Below are 14165 nucleotides of genomic sequence, written 5' to 3'. Positions count from 1 at the left end.
CCATTTGCTTTTATTCTTCTGCTGTCCAAGATAAACGTTGCACTTAAAACAAAGCTCCCTTACTGTAAGTGGCTGCTGCTGTAGGCATTGCGTGTGAGCACGGGGGTCGTAGGCATGCTTCTCCCCCCGTGGGGCTGGGGTGGCCGCTCCAGGGTTCGGTAAGGACTGCTGTGAGTTGAAAGAGGGTCCCTGTAATGAAGGAGACAACCCCACTTAGGTTAAACACCATGCAAGTCACAGCACACAGAACATGTGCACCCTAAGGCTTGAAGAAACAAAATGAAGTACAGAAAACACAGGTAAGGGCATAACTGGATGTGCTTCTCCATATAAAGAACAGAAATGTTAACAGGAAGAAAAAAAATCAACCCCTTCTTGTGGTTCAAGGGAGGTCTCTCACGATACGACTGGCAGGAAAAGCTGCTGCCAAAGGACAGAAGTATGAAGCAGAAGAGAGAGCAGGTAACACAGGAGCAAAGTAAACAGGTTTTAAAATGAAGCACATCACAGCTAAATGGTTACATGTGGCAATAATTCAACTTCTGAACCTCATGTGGAAGAGTGTTCTGCTTATCTTGAGGGACAGACAAGAAAAATGCAAAGATATGACATCGCCCAAAACTTTGTAACATTTTTAAGCATGCCTTCGACAGCCTGCTCATGCAAGACACAGCCCAAGAAATATCAAGAGCAGCAGGAAACCTTACACTGAGCACAACTAGTGCCAGATAAGACCCATACAACATAATCACATAACAATCAGCAGAGCTACTGCAATCAATGTGCTCCATGGAACTGTTCTGCTAGCTCAGAAAGTGTCCAGATCCCATGGATACATAGACGAACCTCAGCCCGTCACTGCAGCTGGCACTAACGGTTGACTCTGCTCTTATGTGGAAAACTGCCCATCAAGACTTATGCGAATTCTGTATGCTTTGACAATGTACCTGCTGAAATACTGATACCATCAGGAGAGATGTGTACAGTTTGGTGTTATCTGAGGCCATTAAGTACAGTCATCAGGGCAACTACAAGTTGTTTAATTACTACTGAAAACAAACCATAGAAACTGAGACAAAGGGTGACAGTACCCATGTGCATGAGCAATTCCTTAAATACAGCACTTGCTATTAAGTTTCTCACCTGTCTTGAACCTCTTCACAAGGGCTACACGACCCTACAATTTCAGGGATCATGACAACTACTCATGCATGCTTAACCACGCTTTTGTTACTGAACAGGAAACTTAGCTCCCCATCCCCAAATCCTGCAGTGGCAGAGGAGTGTGGAGGCAGCCGGCTCTGCTGCAGTGCCTGTAGTAACAGGAGACTTGGCAGGAACAAGACGGAGCTCACACCACCAAGGTGGAGAGCAGGGCAGCAGTGAGACGTGCCTTACCTGGAGTGTCTGGTTTCCAAGAGCTGCTCGTTTATGGATGACTTTCTGAGATGAATTCTCTCCACCCCGAGGGACTTTGGTGGGGGAAGCCTTGGAGAAAGCTGCGCAGAGCTGGGTCTCTGTGCTGGCACAGGAAGCGATTCACTGACTGTTGGAAAGGAATATGTATTTTGTTAGCAAAATCCTTGATATTTTTGCCCTATATGCAAACCTGTGGCCCCTAAGCAGAAGCACTTTGCACTACAGAGACAAGAAGCTGTGAACCTAGAAAGACTCTCCTGCCTGCACCGAGCTCTCCTCCACACAGGCAGGACATCATGGAGGTTTGTACAGATCTCAGCAGCACCGACTCCCATGGCGATTACACACAGCTTGGGGCTGTGACAGATCACAAACTGGAACTTCCTTGGGAAAACACCTGTTTGCAGCACGATCCTTCCCAGAGCCAAGCAAGCAAGCTCAGCCTCTGCAAAGGCCAGTTCCTCTCCCTCACCTTCCAGCTCTTTACTTGAAAATGTCATTTTAAGAATTAGTTCTGAAACAGAACGTAAAAGGGACTGACTTCAAAAGCAACCAAATGAGCAAAGACAACTGACAGACAAATTTGTCTGAAGGCAAATAAGACGACACTGGTTTGATCCTTGTTCTCACTTTGCTTAGGGCACAACCCAGGTCCCATCAGAGCCAAGACGAAACTCCAACTAATACCGATAAATGCAGGAGAATCACAGAATCACAAGCCAAAGCCCTGGCTCTACTTCTACTTGTACAAGTAGAAATCAGGTATAACTCCATTTTAAAGCACCAGATGGGTTGTATAGGTCTAAAACTGGGACAAAGTAAGACCAGAATCAGGCCCTAACTGAAAAGTGAGTAATAATTTAGATAATGTTTGTCCCCAAATGATGATTATCCAGTTTAAGGGAGAGGCAAGCCAAGTCCTTTCCACCTTGTGGAACAGGGTGTGAATGTGTGTGTCTGTGGGTGTGTGTGTGAAATGAGTAAGCTGAGCAAACAGCATACCCATGCAAGATGCAAGCTCACCAGGTAACAGATAAACGTAAGCAGATCATTAATATCTGTGCCTATTCTATTTATTTTTTTTAAGTTTTATAGTAGCTGTGAGGACAGAAGGGCTGGGCAAACCCTCCAAGCTTATAACTCCTCCAGCCACTCATCCTCCAGGTCCTAGGGAGGCAGCATTTGTTTGAAATGAAAAGACTTCAGCTTGTAGGTTGGTCACACTAAAACCAATTGCCTTCTCTAAAGATGACTCAGATCAGCTCACAGAGCAGACACTTTCAATAACTAACCCACAATGAAGATAGACAATGAAAGTAGATCAAGTTCTTTTTGCCTCTGCTACAAAGTAATTTGCCACTGAAAGACGAAGTAGCAGGTTAAAGGATAAAGTCAATTGAATGTCTCTGAACAGGCACACTTCACAGGAATAAAAGGATAAGCAACATACCGTCATCATAGGTTGTTGTGTCGGACAAAGAGCTGCTCTCAGATGGAATTATATCATCTGTGAATAAAAAAAACCACTTTAAGAAGGGAAGACCCAGCATTAATTTCCAAATATCACATACAATTTATCTTCTACAGCTTCAGAGACGGCTGCTACTTGTAATGCTCTAATCTGTGTGCTTTAGCCTTCTCAGTCTGATGACAGTCCTGCTTTGGAGTATAGCATGACCCAGTTGTGCTCACTGCAGTTTAGCAAGCTCCCTATGTAATTATCAAAGGAGATTTTTTTCAACTGCAGTGGGAATCAGGCCAAGATTTACAAAGGTGTTTTCCACCCAACTTCCAACAGATCTCACAGGGTGTTCCGGTGCTTCAATAGGAATCAGGAGCCTACATAGACATGTAGATCTTGGCTGCTAGCATCTAGTCTCTTCTAGGTACACCTGAAACCCCACCAGGTAGGTATAAAATGCCTTTTGAAATTTGGCATTCACTTTTGAATGTTTCATCAGCATACAAATTGTTTCAATTTGATTAATATTGATACAGAATAATTCCACTGATTTCAATCAAGTTATCACAAATTCCAGCAACACAGAGAGCAGTAACAGTTTTGAGGACATTGCAAATTTTTTTGTTTCTTTTACATTTTGTCATTTATTCAAAATGTTTTACTGCACCTGCCTGTCCTCTCACCTTGCTATTATACACTACCACTCACACAGAAACAGCCTGTCCTTGCTGAGGTTTAGAACAGACCATCAGTGGTAGAAATATGAGGCTGGTGATAAAGAGCAGCATAAGAGATAATTAACCCACAGAAAAATCTGCTCCTAGGCCGTTTCTGGCAAGACATGCTGCTGGTGGGGTAAAAAACTATGTGAACCTCCATGCAAGAGGGAGGGAAGCAACAAAAGACGATGGTGGCAGCCACTTTGTGTATGACACCTGCTTCCCCCATCACTCATCATGAGGGCATGCAACGTACGCTGTGTACACTGTTCCCTCGCTGTCATGCTTTGCTGCGAGGAAAGGTCTGGTTACCAGTTTGTTCAACAGAGCAACTTTTCAAGAACAGCAACACATCAGGGCTGGCCCCTGCCCTGAGGGGACTTGTCAGACCACTGAGGATGAGTTGCAGCTCTGCTTGCAACCCGACACTGGGAAAAAGCTTCAAGGGAGTTTATTCACATGAATTTGACCACATAGTGGTGAAATATGGAACTGGGCCCAGGGCAAAGAGGAAAAAAAACTAACTAGAAGAAGAAAAAAAAAAAACCAAAACAAACTGAAACCCCCAAAACAACAAAAAAACCCAACCAAACAAGACAGCAAAACAAAACAAAAAAGACAGCCTAAAGCTATGCTGCTGGCTTCAGGTAGGGTCTGCAATGCTGACATATGGGGGAGCTCTGAATTTAAATCTTAAATCTGTGCAATTGCCTTCAAAAGTGGAAGAAACTCTGGGCTACAGAGGAAGCAAAGGAATGGGAGAGTGGAACATGGGGAGTAGGAGACAGTCCAGTATGTCCTTCACCTCCCATCCCTTGGGGGCTCGAGTGAAAATAGCTATGATCTGACTCAATAAATCAATGTTACTATTTAACACGTCATTTCCAACAAGTCATTCCCCAAATCCACAGCCACAAGTGACTCATGACTGTTCAGCTTTCTGAAACCCTGTCCCTTGAGAACCCGAGAGTACAATCAGCAATGGTGAAAAGGTTCCACATTAAACCAGTTATTGAAGCAGGTGACAGTTCTGCTTCAGGTAGTGTAAACAAACACATGCTGCACTGCAGGAGCCAGGAACTGGAATGGAATGCAGCTAACTCATTGCTGGCTATCTGCTGTCTTGCAGCCCCTACCTGCAGGGAGACCCCTCTGAGACACAGCATCCAGTCCCTTCTGGCTGTGTCCCCCTCTCTCAGACAGCAAACAAGGATGTCATGTATCAAATGTTTCAAAATTATGGGCTAAATGTATAAAGACCAACTCCTAAGTTGCCTGTTTGCACAACAGGACAATAAAACACCTGCAGCAGTCAACAGTGACTGGGGACAGATGCTGCTGTCTCATGGGGCTCTTCCTGCTCACTGACCAGGAGCTTCCTGGTTGTTACTACACATCACATGTCCCAGGTAATGCAGGACCTCCCACAATTAATATCCAGATTGGTAAGCAAGAGAGTAGAAACAGATGTTTTCCTCATCTCTGTCAGTCAGGAACTAGCTGGGCCACATTAAATAAGATCAGCCTTTCAGAATAAGCACTATGATGATGGATAGCCCAGTGCTGCTGTGGCTTATGCTGGGTAAGAATCCAAACCAAGCTCTCAACAGGAATGGGGCATGGCAAAGGTTTCCCCAACAGAAACCTGGCAGTGCACAGGAGAAGGGAAAATAGATCTCATCTCAAGGGTCAGTGAGGGGTTATCAACACAAACAGCAGAAAAATCTTGCATTTTCTTTCCCACGTTGCAATTATCAGGAAACACCGCTCTAACTTCACAAAAGAATATTTCCTCTGGGACAAAGGGGGTAAAAATAAATCAATTAAACATTAACAATTATCCATATATATTTTCAATGGAGAAGTAAAACATGTCCTAAAACTGTTAATCACTATGGAACATAGAGAACCTGCAATACTTATGAACTTTTACTATTCCCAGACTCCTTCAGTTGGCTTGGATACTAGCAAGTTTCCATGCTTTATCCTAGGAAACAGCAAGAATCTCACCACCCTCAGGAAAGTCACACTTTCAGAATGGAGCAGCCAAGGGTATCTGCTTCCCCATGCTCATCACCAGCAAATGCATTTAGTTGAAAATCTGTTTGCACCTATTTGCATTCATAAACTCTTGAACTTTGCTTGTGTCTTCCCAGAAATCAGTAATTTTTAATCAAGAAACAAAGCCTTTGATCCTTATTTCCTCTATCTTGCAGCAAAACTCTCAGGTTCTAGTTTTGCTAGAACTGCAGTATTGCAGAAGGGACAAAGATCTTGCATGTGGCAGCTTAGCCATTCTGTGCACTCAACACACTAAGAATTAAGACACCACACCAGTTTCGGCCGAGATGCTCCTGCCAGCCTTTCTAAGTACAGCACCTTCGCTCTGTACCGGTGCTGGAACGTGTCTGCACTTGTTCCTAAAGCTGCAGCTTATTCTGCCCTCAGCCTATAAGCAGTGCACTTAGCATATCAGATGCAGCAATTGCATCTCTTTTTTCTTACTTAACTGCCTTGGAGAAGATAAAAATCACATAGAGGAGATGTAAACAAAACTTGTAAGTGAGCCAATTTTTTTTTTCCTGTTTTCAGAGTATGGGTAATTATGTTGTTTACCTGGTAGAATAAGAGTAGATTTCTGGGTTGGTTTTTTGCCACACTTGATTCTATACTCATTTATGGAATTTTCTATCTCCTGCAGCTTTTTTACAGCATCAGTATACTCTTGCTTTCTTTTCTTCTTCACATTTTTGCAGAGGTCGGGCTCACTGGCAAGTTTCTTGGCAGCTTCCACCATTTTTTGCTGTATGATAAAATTGCTCTCCAAGTCCTGCAAAGTGGGATCCTGCAAATTTGTAAGATGAGTTATTTGCTTGTATTCTGGGTAGAAATTCTCTCAATGAAGACTATTGAACAGAAGACCTATTTTTGTGGTAATAAAGTGAAATCTTGAGCACAAAACACAGAAACACAAAATTTTATACAAAAGACAAACTAAGCATATGAAATCCTTACATCTTATTTCTCTGACAAGCATAAAATTATGAGATCTCTTGAGAAAGGTCCAAAGTTCTCAAGCCTGAGTGACATGAAACAGACATCTAAATTCAGGTTTAGACCCTCCTGTTACACAAGCCAACCTGCAGCCTGTTAAACCTTCTGTTCCAAATCCAAGCCTGAAAATGTCTGTTCAAAAATCTCTGCTTTAAACACAAATGGAAATTGAAGTCACCGTACCTACGTAACAGGGATTTGGAGGCTTTAATTAATTGTTTGTAAACAACTTTGAGAGGCTCAGATGAAAGGTGCTGCCCAGGTGCTAAGCAACATGTTATTAAATCTGGTCAGTAGAATTTGGTTTCAACAGCATTTAAGCAGTCTACATAAAATAAGTTTGCTGCAGACATGGATTACACCAGTCCTGTAATCCAGGGGAGTGAGTTTTAGGTGAAAGACAGATCCAAAGCGCCCAACACCTACTTACTATTTGGATGATAAAACTTTTTAACAAATCTCACAAGGAATGAGAGAGAATGGTATGTGTCCAGAAACTACATATATCCTGACTCAGTGTCTGCCAGCAAAATTCACATTAGCTTCTTGAGCAACATATGGAGCTTTTACATAGGTGGAACTTGCATTAAGCCAGAGATTAATGTCCTCTTGCTGTCACCTGTCACACAAATATGCTCACGGACAGCTGATTTTGCAAGGAGGACAGTGCACACCCCTGCCACGTTCTGGGTTCAAACAATCTCAACACGACACAACTCAATGCTGGAGAAAAGCTCATAGTTATAGGTTGCCAAATGACATTATGCACCTGCTCTTCTCTAATTAGCAGCAAAATGTCCATTGAAATTCAAGGAGCATGGCCAAATCTGGGGTTCAGGTCAGGAGATTAAGGCTTTTCAGCCAACTTCCTGGTCATTTCAAAGGCAGCATGGCTGAAATCAAGGCGGTACCCGTCTATATTTTCCAGACTATGCAGGCAACTGTCCCAGCTGCCTCCTCTTAAACAATCAGGGAAGAGCTGGATTATTTACAAGCGGCTTTGGCCACCGGTCTGGCCACCCCACCTTTGCTGTGAGAACAAACTGCAGCGCTCACCTCTTCACTGGGGAGCAGGTTGTCATCCAGCTTGAACGCCGTGCCAACACGTCTCCTGACCTGGGGAGGTTCCTCACCAGCACTCAGAGGATACTCCTTGGGCATCTTACCCGTCAGCTCCTGGGGAACAGAGAGGGCTCCACGTGAAGGTCCAGAGGGAGAGAAGGGCTCTCACCTGCCCCGACCCCAGCGTAAGGTGCAAGTTCTCACCGCCTCTCGCAGACAGATTTTCTTCAGCTCCTCAACTTTCTGAAGCAGCTTTTCCTGAAGGAGTTTCTCTTTCCTCTTTAGTTCCATTATTTTCTCCTTCTTTTGTTCTTCACTGACCTCTGAATCCTGAGAGCCTGAAAAATACACTCTCTATATCAGAGGATTTGCAGATAAAAGCCTTTTATTTCTGGTCAAGTAAGCCAAGATCTCCCAAAGCAGTCCAGGCCAGCAAAACAACACAGTATTCAAAGTACAACATCCAGCAAGCAGGTTTTTACAAAATCCGTACTTTTTCAAACCTCCAATCTATATCCTTGCATGATAAGTCCCATGTACACACCCCCAAAAATACACTACCCAAACCACAAATCATTGCATTAGTTCTATCTACAATACACTTGGTATTTTGGCTTTGACTTTGCTTTCAAGACAGACACCGAGGCTCCTCACTTGGGCTTCACACCTCAAGGCACCCACATGCAGCAGTCAGGCTCTGCCCTTCCCGTTTTTCCCTTCCTCCACAGTCAAGGGAGATATCTAAAGTCCACTCCAGAGCTGAGCATTATTTGGAAGCATTTATCTTCTCTGCTCATTTTTGAGGAAGCTCAGAGCAATTCAGCTCCTGGAATAGGTGCTTAAAGTCAGCCTGGATCATATTTCCTTTGGAGTTTGATGAGACTTACAGTACATTCAAGGACTGGCTGACTGGTAAACACACCAATTTATTAATGGACCAGGAGTATATGGGTGCTTATCCATTTTTATCTCCTTATTTAGTTACAGGAGGCAGGGAAACAGCAGATTATACCATTGATATTACCGTTTCAGATACATAACTAATATATGCCTTTATGTATGTCACTGTATTTATGGTCAGCTAACCTCGTTTTCCCTTTTAACATACACAAGCCCCACTGTACTTTGCTACCTTGCATTTACACGAAGTATTACCTGATGAGATCAAACTGCCGTTGCTGGCCATAATAAGCTGGTTCTTTGCCTCCAAAGTCACTAGCTTTGAAACTTTTGGTGTTCCCATCTCGGTCAGATCCATGGCAATATCATCCAAACTTCTGGCTGAAGGAATTTTGGCCTGAATGAGTTAAAAAACAAAAATCCAGCCTGATCAAGTTACCTCTAATTAACTTCAGAACAAGGGGTCACAAAAGATGATGTTTCACACTTCATCTCCCACAAAATGAAGGGCTAAAGCAACAGCATCACACAAGGCTGTGCTGGCATTCCTCTCCCCCTCTGTCCCCAAAGCCAGAATCATCTCCCAACTCAAAGCTTCTTTGCTGTTTGCACCATGTTCAAAATGAACATGAGAAGGAAACAAAAGAAAAAGCAGATTAAACACTGAGACATGGGAATTCCCTCTTCTGTAATTACACTTCCACAGCTCTTAATTGCAGGCAGGCTAAAATGGATTAAATAACAATACTGTCAGTCACAGACAGCTCAAAAAGCTGACAAAAATAAATTGTAGTTTTTCTCTGGAGAATAGTTCATTTGTGGAAAAGCATACACCAAAGGATATACAGGAAAGGTGTTGAAACTTATGCCCACAGTAAAATGCCTTATAACTTACTTTGCTTTGCTTTCTGTCCAAGTAAAACTGGTGTTGACTGATTGCCATTACCCAGATGGATTTGATCAGGGAAGTGTTTGCATACCAGGTTTGCACTACCAGTCCACTCTGACCAAAGGTCCTTCTTGACACTGAAATTCTGAGGAGAAAATAAAGGCAATTTCAAGACAGGTCTTTGAGGTTTAAAGTCTCAAATGCTTCTCTCTTTATCAGGTAAAGCTCAGCTGTTATTTTAAAAATGCAAAACCTCAGATTTCCTTCTCCCCATCACCTGGTGCTGCTGCCTTTCCTCCTTCCTAACCTTATTTTAATTCCACAAAGTTAAAGTTCCTCCTGGTTGAACTTTACAACATGGAGCAGTAGCAACTGCTGTGCTTTTTAGCTCAGCAGTGCAATTGTGCTGCTGAGACCAAAAGTTGGGTACACTACAAACCTAGAAAGGGTGAGCCATGGGATCCTGAAAGGAGTGACCAGGCAGGATGGGGGACCTGGGGGGATCAGCAGAGCATCTCACTGGTCCTCAAGGGCCAGCTGGGAGGCACAGTGGTCCTGTGCCAGAAGTAAAAACGACAGCAGCAGGAGAAGCAGAAAGGAAGGTGGAGTCAGAAATTCACCCTGGGCAAAGGCTCTTTCTTCCTGGGAGGGACCTGGAGGGGAAGGCAGAGGAACACAGCTGGCAGCTGAGCTCCCACCTTCCTCCCTGGCTGCTTCGGGCCCCTGCAGGCTCCAGCTCAGAGGAGGGAGAATCGCTGCCAAGGCAAGGGAGGGCAGAAGGTGAGCAACGAAGTCCTGCGGGCTGCATTCCCATGTCTCCTGCTGCACAGTCACATTATGGAGGCCTCTCGGAGAAGGGGCTTGTAAAGCAAGCAAATTTGGCGCTGACGAATAGCCCTCCCTCTGCTCTAAGAACTCCCTTGGTGGACACAATAGGAAATCTGAGAGAAGGATGCCCAGAGCTGTAACACATCAGTCACTCCAGCTTGCTCACTATGGCTGCAACATCACAGCACTACTTGTCCATCACGCACAGCCTGGATCCTGCCCTGGTTTTTCTTTCAAATGCAGGATCAGGCTCAGTATTGCAAAGCCCAGAGTAAACTCAGGTCTGCGTTGAGCTCAGAGGCACCTCCCATCCCCATCCACTAACATGAGGTGACGAATCCCCAGTCTGGGTAAAGATTCATCCCGCTGCTGTAACTGCCTCCTCCAGCCTCACCTGCGGGGATCGTGCACTTCCACAGCAAACTTCTTTTCACGGAAATAGAGATTTTCCAGCTGTTTCCATTGAAATAGCTAGGAGAGTTGGGAGAGAGAAGCAGAACACTGTCACTACAAGAATTGTTGATCCTTTCTCCGCAAGGTTATTTAATTTCAGCAAATTACAATTCCTGTGTACTTCAGCTATGGCATGGGCTCAGCAATAACACCACATATAACACCAATTAAGAACATAAATATATAGGATGCGCCTCGCGTACAATGCATTGCAGATTCAGGATTTTGCCTGTGACAACATCCATTTCCATCAATAGCACGTTTAATTTCCCTGCTAGAAGATCAGAGATCTTGGGGAGGGCAGCTAAATTCTTTTTCTCTCTGATTAAATGCAAAAATCTCTAAACAAAGTAATTGCATAGACACCTCTGGTTTCTTCCCTCAGTCAGAACTTTCCGAGGGAAGAGCAGGAGCTCAGGGAAAACGAAGACCTTTATTTTCTGAAGACACTGAGTGATTCAGCATGACATTTTGGAGCAGGAGTACGATACGTACCGAGAAAGAGCAGCTCCATGAGGAAGCCACCCCACAACACATACTTCTGTAAGGAAATCACAGATTTCCTGCAAAGTGCCAGCTAGGATAAGAGATCAAAGTCAACCAGGGCTTGGCAGCTGCACCCGTGGGATCAGAATTTCATATTAATCTGCTCTTGCTTTACCCCAGCATTAGCCACCCTCTGGGGATGATGATCCATTGGGGTTGGATCTTCTCAGCCCAGCTCTTCCTGAGCTGTTCCCCTGGCCCTGGGTACAGATTTCTGCAGCACCACCTCCTGCACCCTCTCCGGCAATGCCAGGGTGTGCGGGCGCACATGGGGACCTGCACAGGTGTCCCCAGAGATGTCACCTGAAGATCACAGGGTGCAGAAGCACATGCTGTAGTTTACAGCCAGCTACTTTCCAGAGATACAGCCCATGCAGAGTACCTGAGGTACTTCCACCTAGACTGGGCAGGCAGGGCCAGCATTAACTGAGAAAGATCAGCTTTCAATGCCAGTGATCCAGCTGAGGCACCCGGGCCATTACAATGACCCCCTCCTTCCCCACAGCAGAAGTCCCCAGCACAGGTGACATTCCCGCTGGCCTCCCCCAAAACCCAACGCCCCACACTCCGACTATGGAGAAACTTCCAGTTTTGTGAAAAAGTACAGATTACGCCGCGCTTCATTTGAAACATTCTTAACACAGATCGTAACTGAAACATAACCCAGTGCATGTGTTTGTGGGGAAAACTCTGGCTCTTTCAGTGACCTTTCTCTTTGTTTAGTTAAAACTTTCCTTTTTAGTACTACAATTTATTATTAGATACTACTATATGAAAAAGGCAGCAAGAGGAAATGTCATTTACTAATGAGTCATTTTTCTAAAAGACTGTGGAAGTTTTACTCTGCTGCTCAAGTAAGTTTATATTTGTATTTGAGGCACCCTGTCCAATCACACTACTTTCAGAAGTGCCCTCTTCATAACTTAGCATTGAACTTTTAAAGAAATACATTAAAAAAATAAACAAACAGAAACCAGCTCATGCAGTATGCCAGCACATTGAGCAACAGCACCCATGGGTGCTCCAGCACGCAGACATCGCCAGCATGACCCCAGCAGTTCAGTCACCTCCCTCCGCTGCCCAGCCCACCATGAACGCTCCCATCCCTGCACTCACCTCCCCGCAGCACCAGCCCCTTCTCCCGGGCACCACCGGCCGCTCCAGAAAGCATTAAGGGTGACATGAGAAGAGCAGAGCAAGAGGCAGCTGCCGTGCCATCCTTCCGTGCCACCGGCTCCGCTTTCGCCGCCTTCACCTCCCACTGCTGACACACGCCTGACATCACCGCCTCTCCCGGCAGAGACGCCTCCCGACCCACCCTTTCCTCAGATAAAGACAAAACTGAATGGAGCAGAGAACCAAAGAGGGTTTTTACTGAGGGGCTGCACCCCTTAGGAGCACGCCAAGGTCTGTTGTGGGGCTGAGGTAGGAGCGAGCCCAGCCAGGGGGGCTGCAGCAGCAGCCTGGGCCCCCCCAGCAGAGTCCTGGCCCTGACTCACACCCGACACGCAACAGGTTCGACCAGAAGCATTGCTCTGTGTTCCCGGCTGTCCCGCTCCCACGCTCATAAAAACGATGGGCGTGCTTCAAACATGACCTCTGGAAAAAAAACTGCCTTGCTGCCTCTTATCGGTTGCAGGTGATGACTCCCCGTCCGCTTTATCACTTCCTTTGGGCTTTTCCCCTCCGGATGTGCTTGGCATCCCCGAGGGCTGTGGGAGAAGAGGTCACCTGTCCTTGGGACAGCAGGGGTGAAGGGGGACAAAACGCGGCTGCCCCACCAGCTTGAGCAGCCTCCTGCTCAGACAGAGGGACACACTAGCACCCCAAGGGTCTGGGCGGACCCTTCCATGAGGAGCTGCCTGTGCAAATCCAACCCCAGCCCCGGGTGAGATGCAACTCTGATCATCCGTGGTGCCAAGAATGACTGAAAAAAAGCCTTTGCATTTGTAAGGAAACCTTCATGGAATTGCCTCAGGATGTGGGTAGAGCTTTGCCCCATTTCCTCCCCACCCAGTGAGATCCACCCCAGCCCAAAAACGAGCTGAAGGTGCCCGAAGCATTTGCAGACCCGTACACTCAGCACAAAGACATTTGCCACTTTGCCCAAAGACACACAGGTCTGGGACAACTCCAGCTCCCTCCTCCTGCTGCTGCTCCAATGCAAGAGAGATGGAGAAAAGGTGTTTGAAATTCTGCACGCAGGACACATTTTTGCTCTTAGGGACTAAAAAGCACTCTGTCCTTAAGCTATCTCACGAACAACATAAGATCGTTACCAACCAACTCCTCTGACAAACCTTCCTGCAGTCAGGTCTTCTAAAACAAAAAGACCAATGACTATTTGAATAACAAGTTGTAGTCTAATAATATTTAGATAGGTGCACTTCAAAATAATCACAAATGAACGCATTAAGAAGTTTCTGCCTAACATGTCTGGATTCATGAAGGCAAGAGGAAAAAAAAAGCATCGATACAAACAAGGGAAAAAAAAAAAAGAGTAATAAAGAATAAACCAAAGTAAATAAAATGAAATCCTATAAACTCCTTCAAATAAAATTTTCTAAATTGTGGTCAAAAGGCAATACTCGGGAAACTGTCACTGCACTAGTGTTTTCCTACTCCCTTCAAATACTCTAACTCTGTATAGACACGTCTCTAACTCATTCAGAATTTCAATCTTACCTAAACTACGTGCGTATTAAAAGAGTTGTAAAAAAAAAATATATATATATATATATCTGGAAATCTGAAGCTGGTTTTTGAGGGCTGAAAGGACAATTAGAAATAATTAAAATGTTTTTGTGGAAGTTTTGCAATGTATGTTCCCTTT

At 44.9% G+C, this 14165-nt stretch overlaps 1 protein-coding gene across 7 annotated transcripts in view; it reads right to left on the bottom strand.

Moving 5' to 3' along the window:
• Positions 1-14165, bottom strand: part of FRMD4B (FERM domain containing 4B) — a 131225-nt gene that overhangs the window by 5671 nt on the left and 111389 nt on the right. For all 7 annotated transcript variants that reach the window (XM_082059776.1, XM_082059771.1, XM_082059772.1 and 4 more), the window contains 9 exons: positions 10728-10804; positions 9512-9650; positions 8872-9013; positions 7921-8054; positions 7711-7830; positions 6217-6445; positions 2870-2926; positions 1399-1546; positions 64-189 (listed from right to left, as the gene is read on the bottom strand). In XM_082059776.1, the coding sequence (XP_081915902.1) occupies positions 64-189; positions 1399-1546; positions 2870-2926; positions 6217-6445; positions 7711-7830; positions 7921-8054; positions 8872-9013; positions 9512-9650; positions 10728-10804 (1172 nt within the window). The remainder of the gene's footprint in view (positions 1-63; positions 190-1398; positions 1547-2869; positions 2927-6216; positions 6446-7710; positions 7831-7920; positions 8055-8871; positions 9014-9511; positions 9651-10727; positions 10805-14165) is intronic.

This window comes from Streptopelia decaocto, assembly GCF_964273445.1.
Source record: "Streptopelia decaocto genome assembly, chromosome: 8".
NCBI classification, from domain to species: Eukaryota; Metazoa; Chordata; class Aves; order Columbiformes; family Columbidae; genus Streptopelia; species Streptopelia decaocto.
Note: the sequence above shows the minus strand (reverse complement) of the source record. Positions and strands in the feature narration are given on the sequence as shown.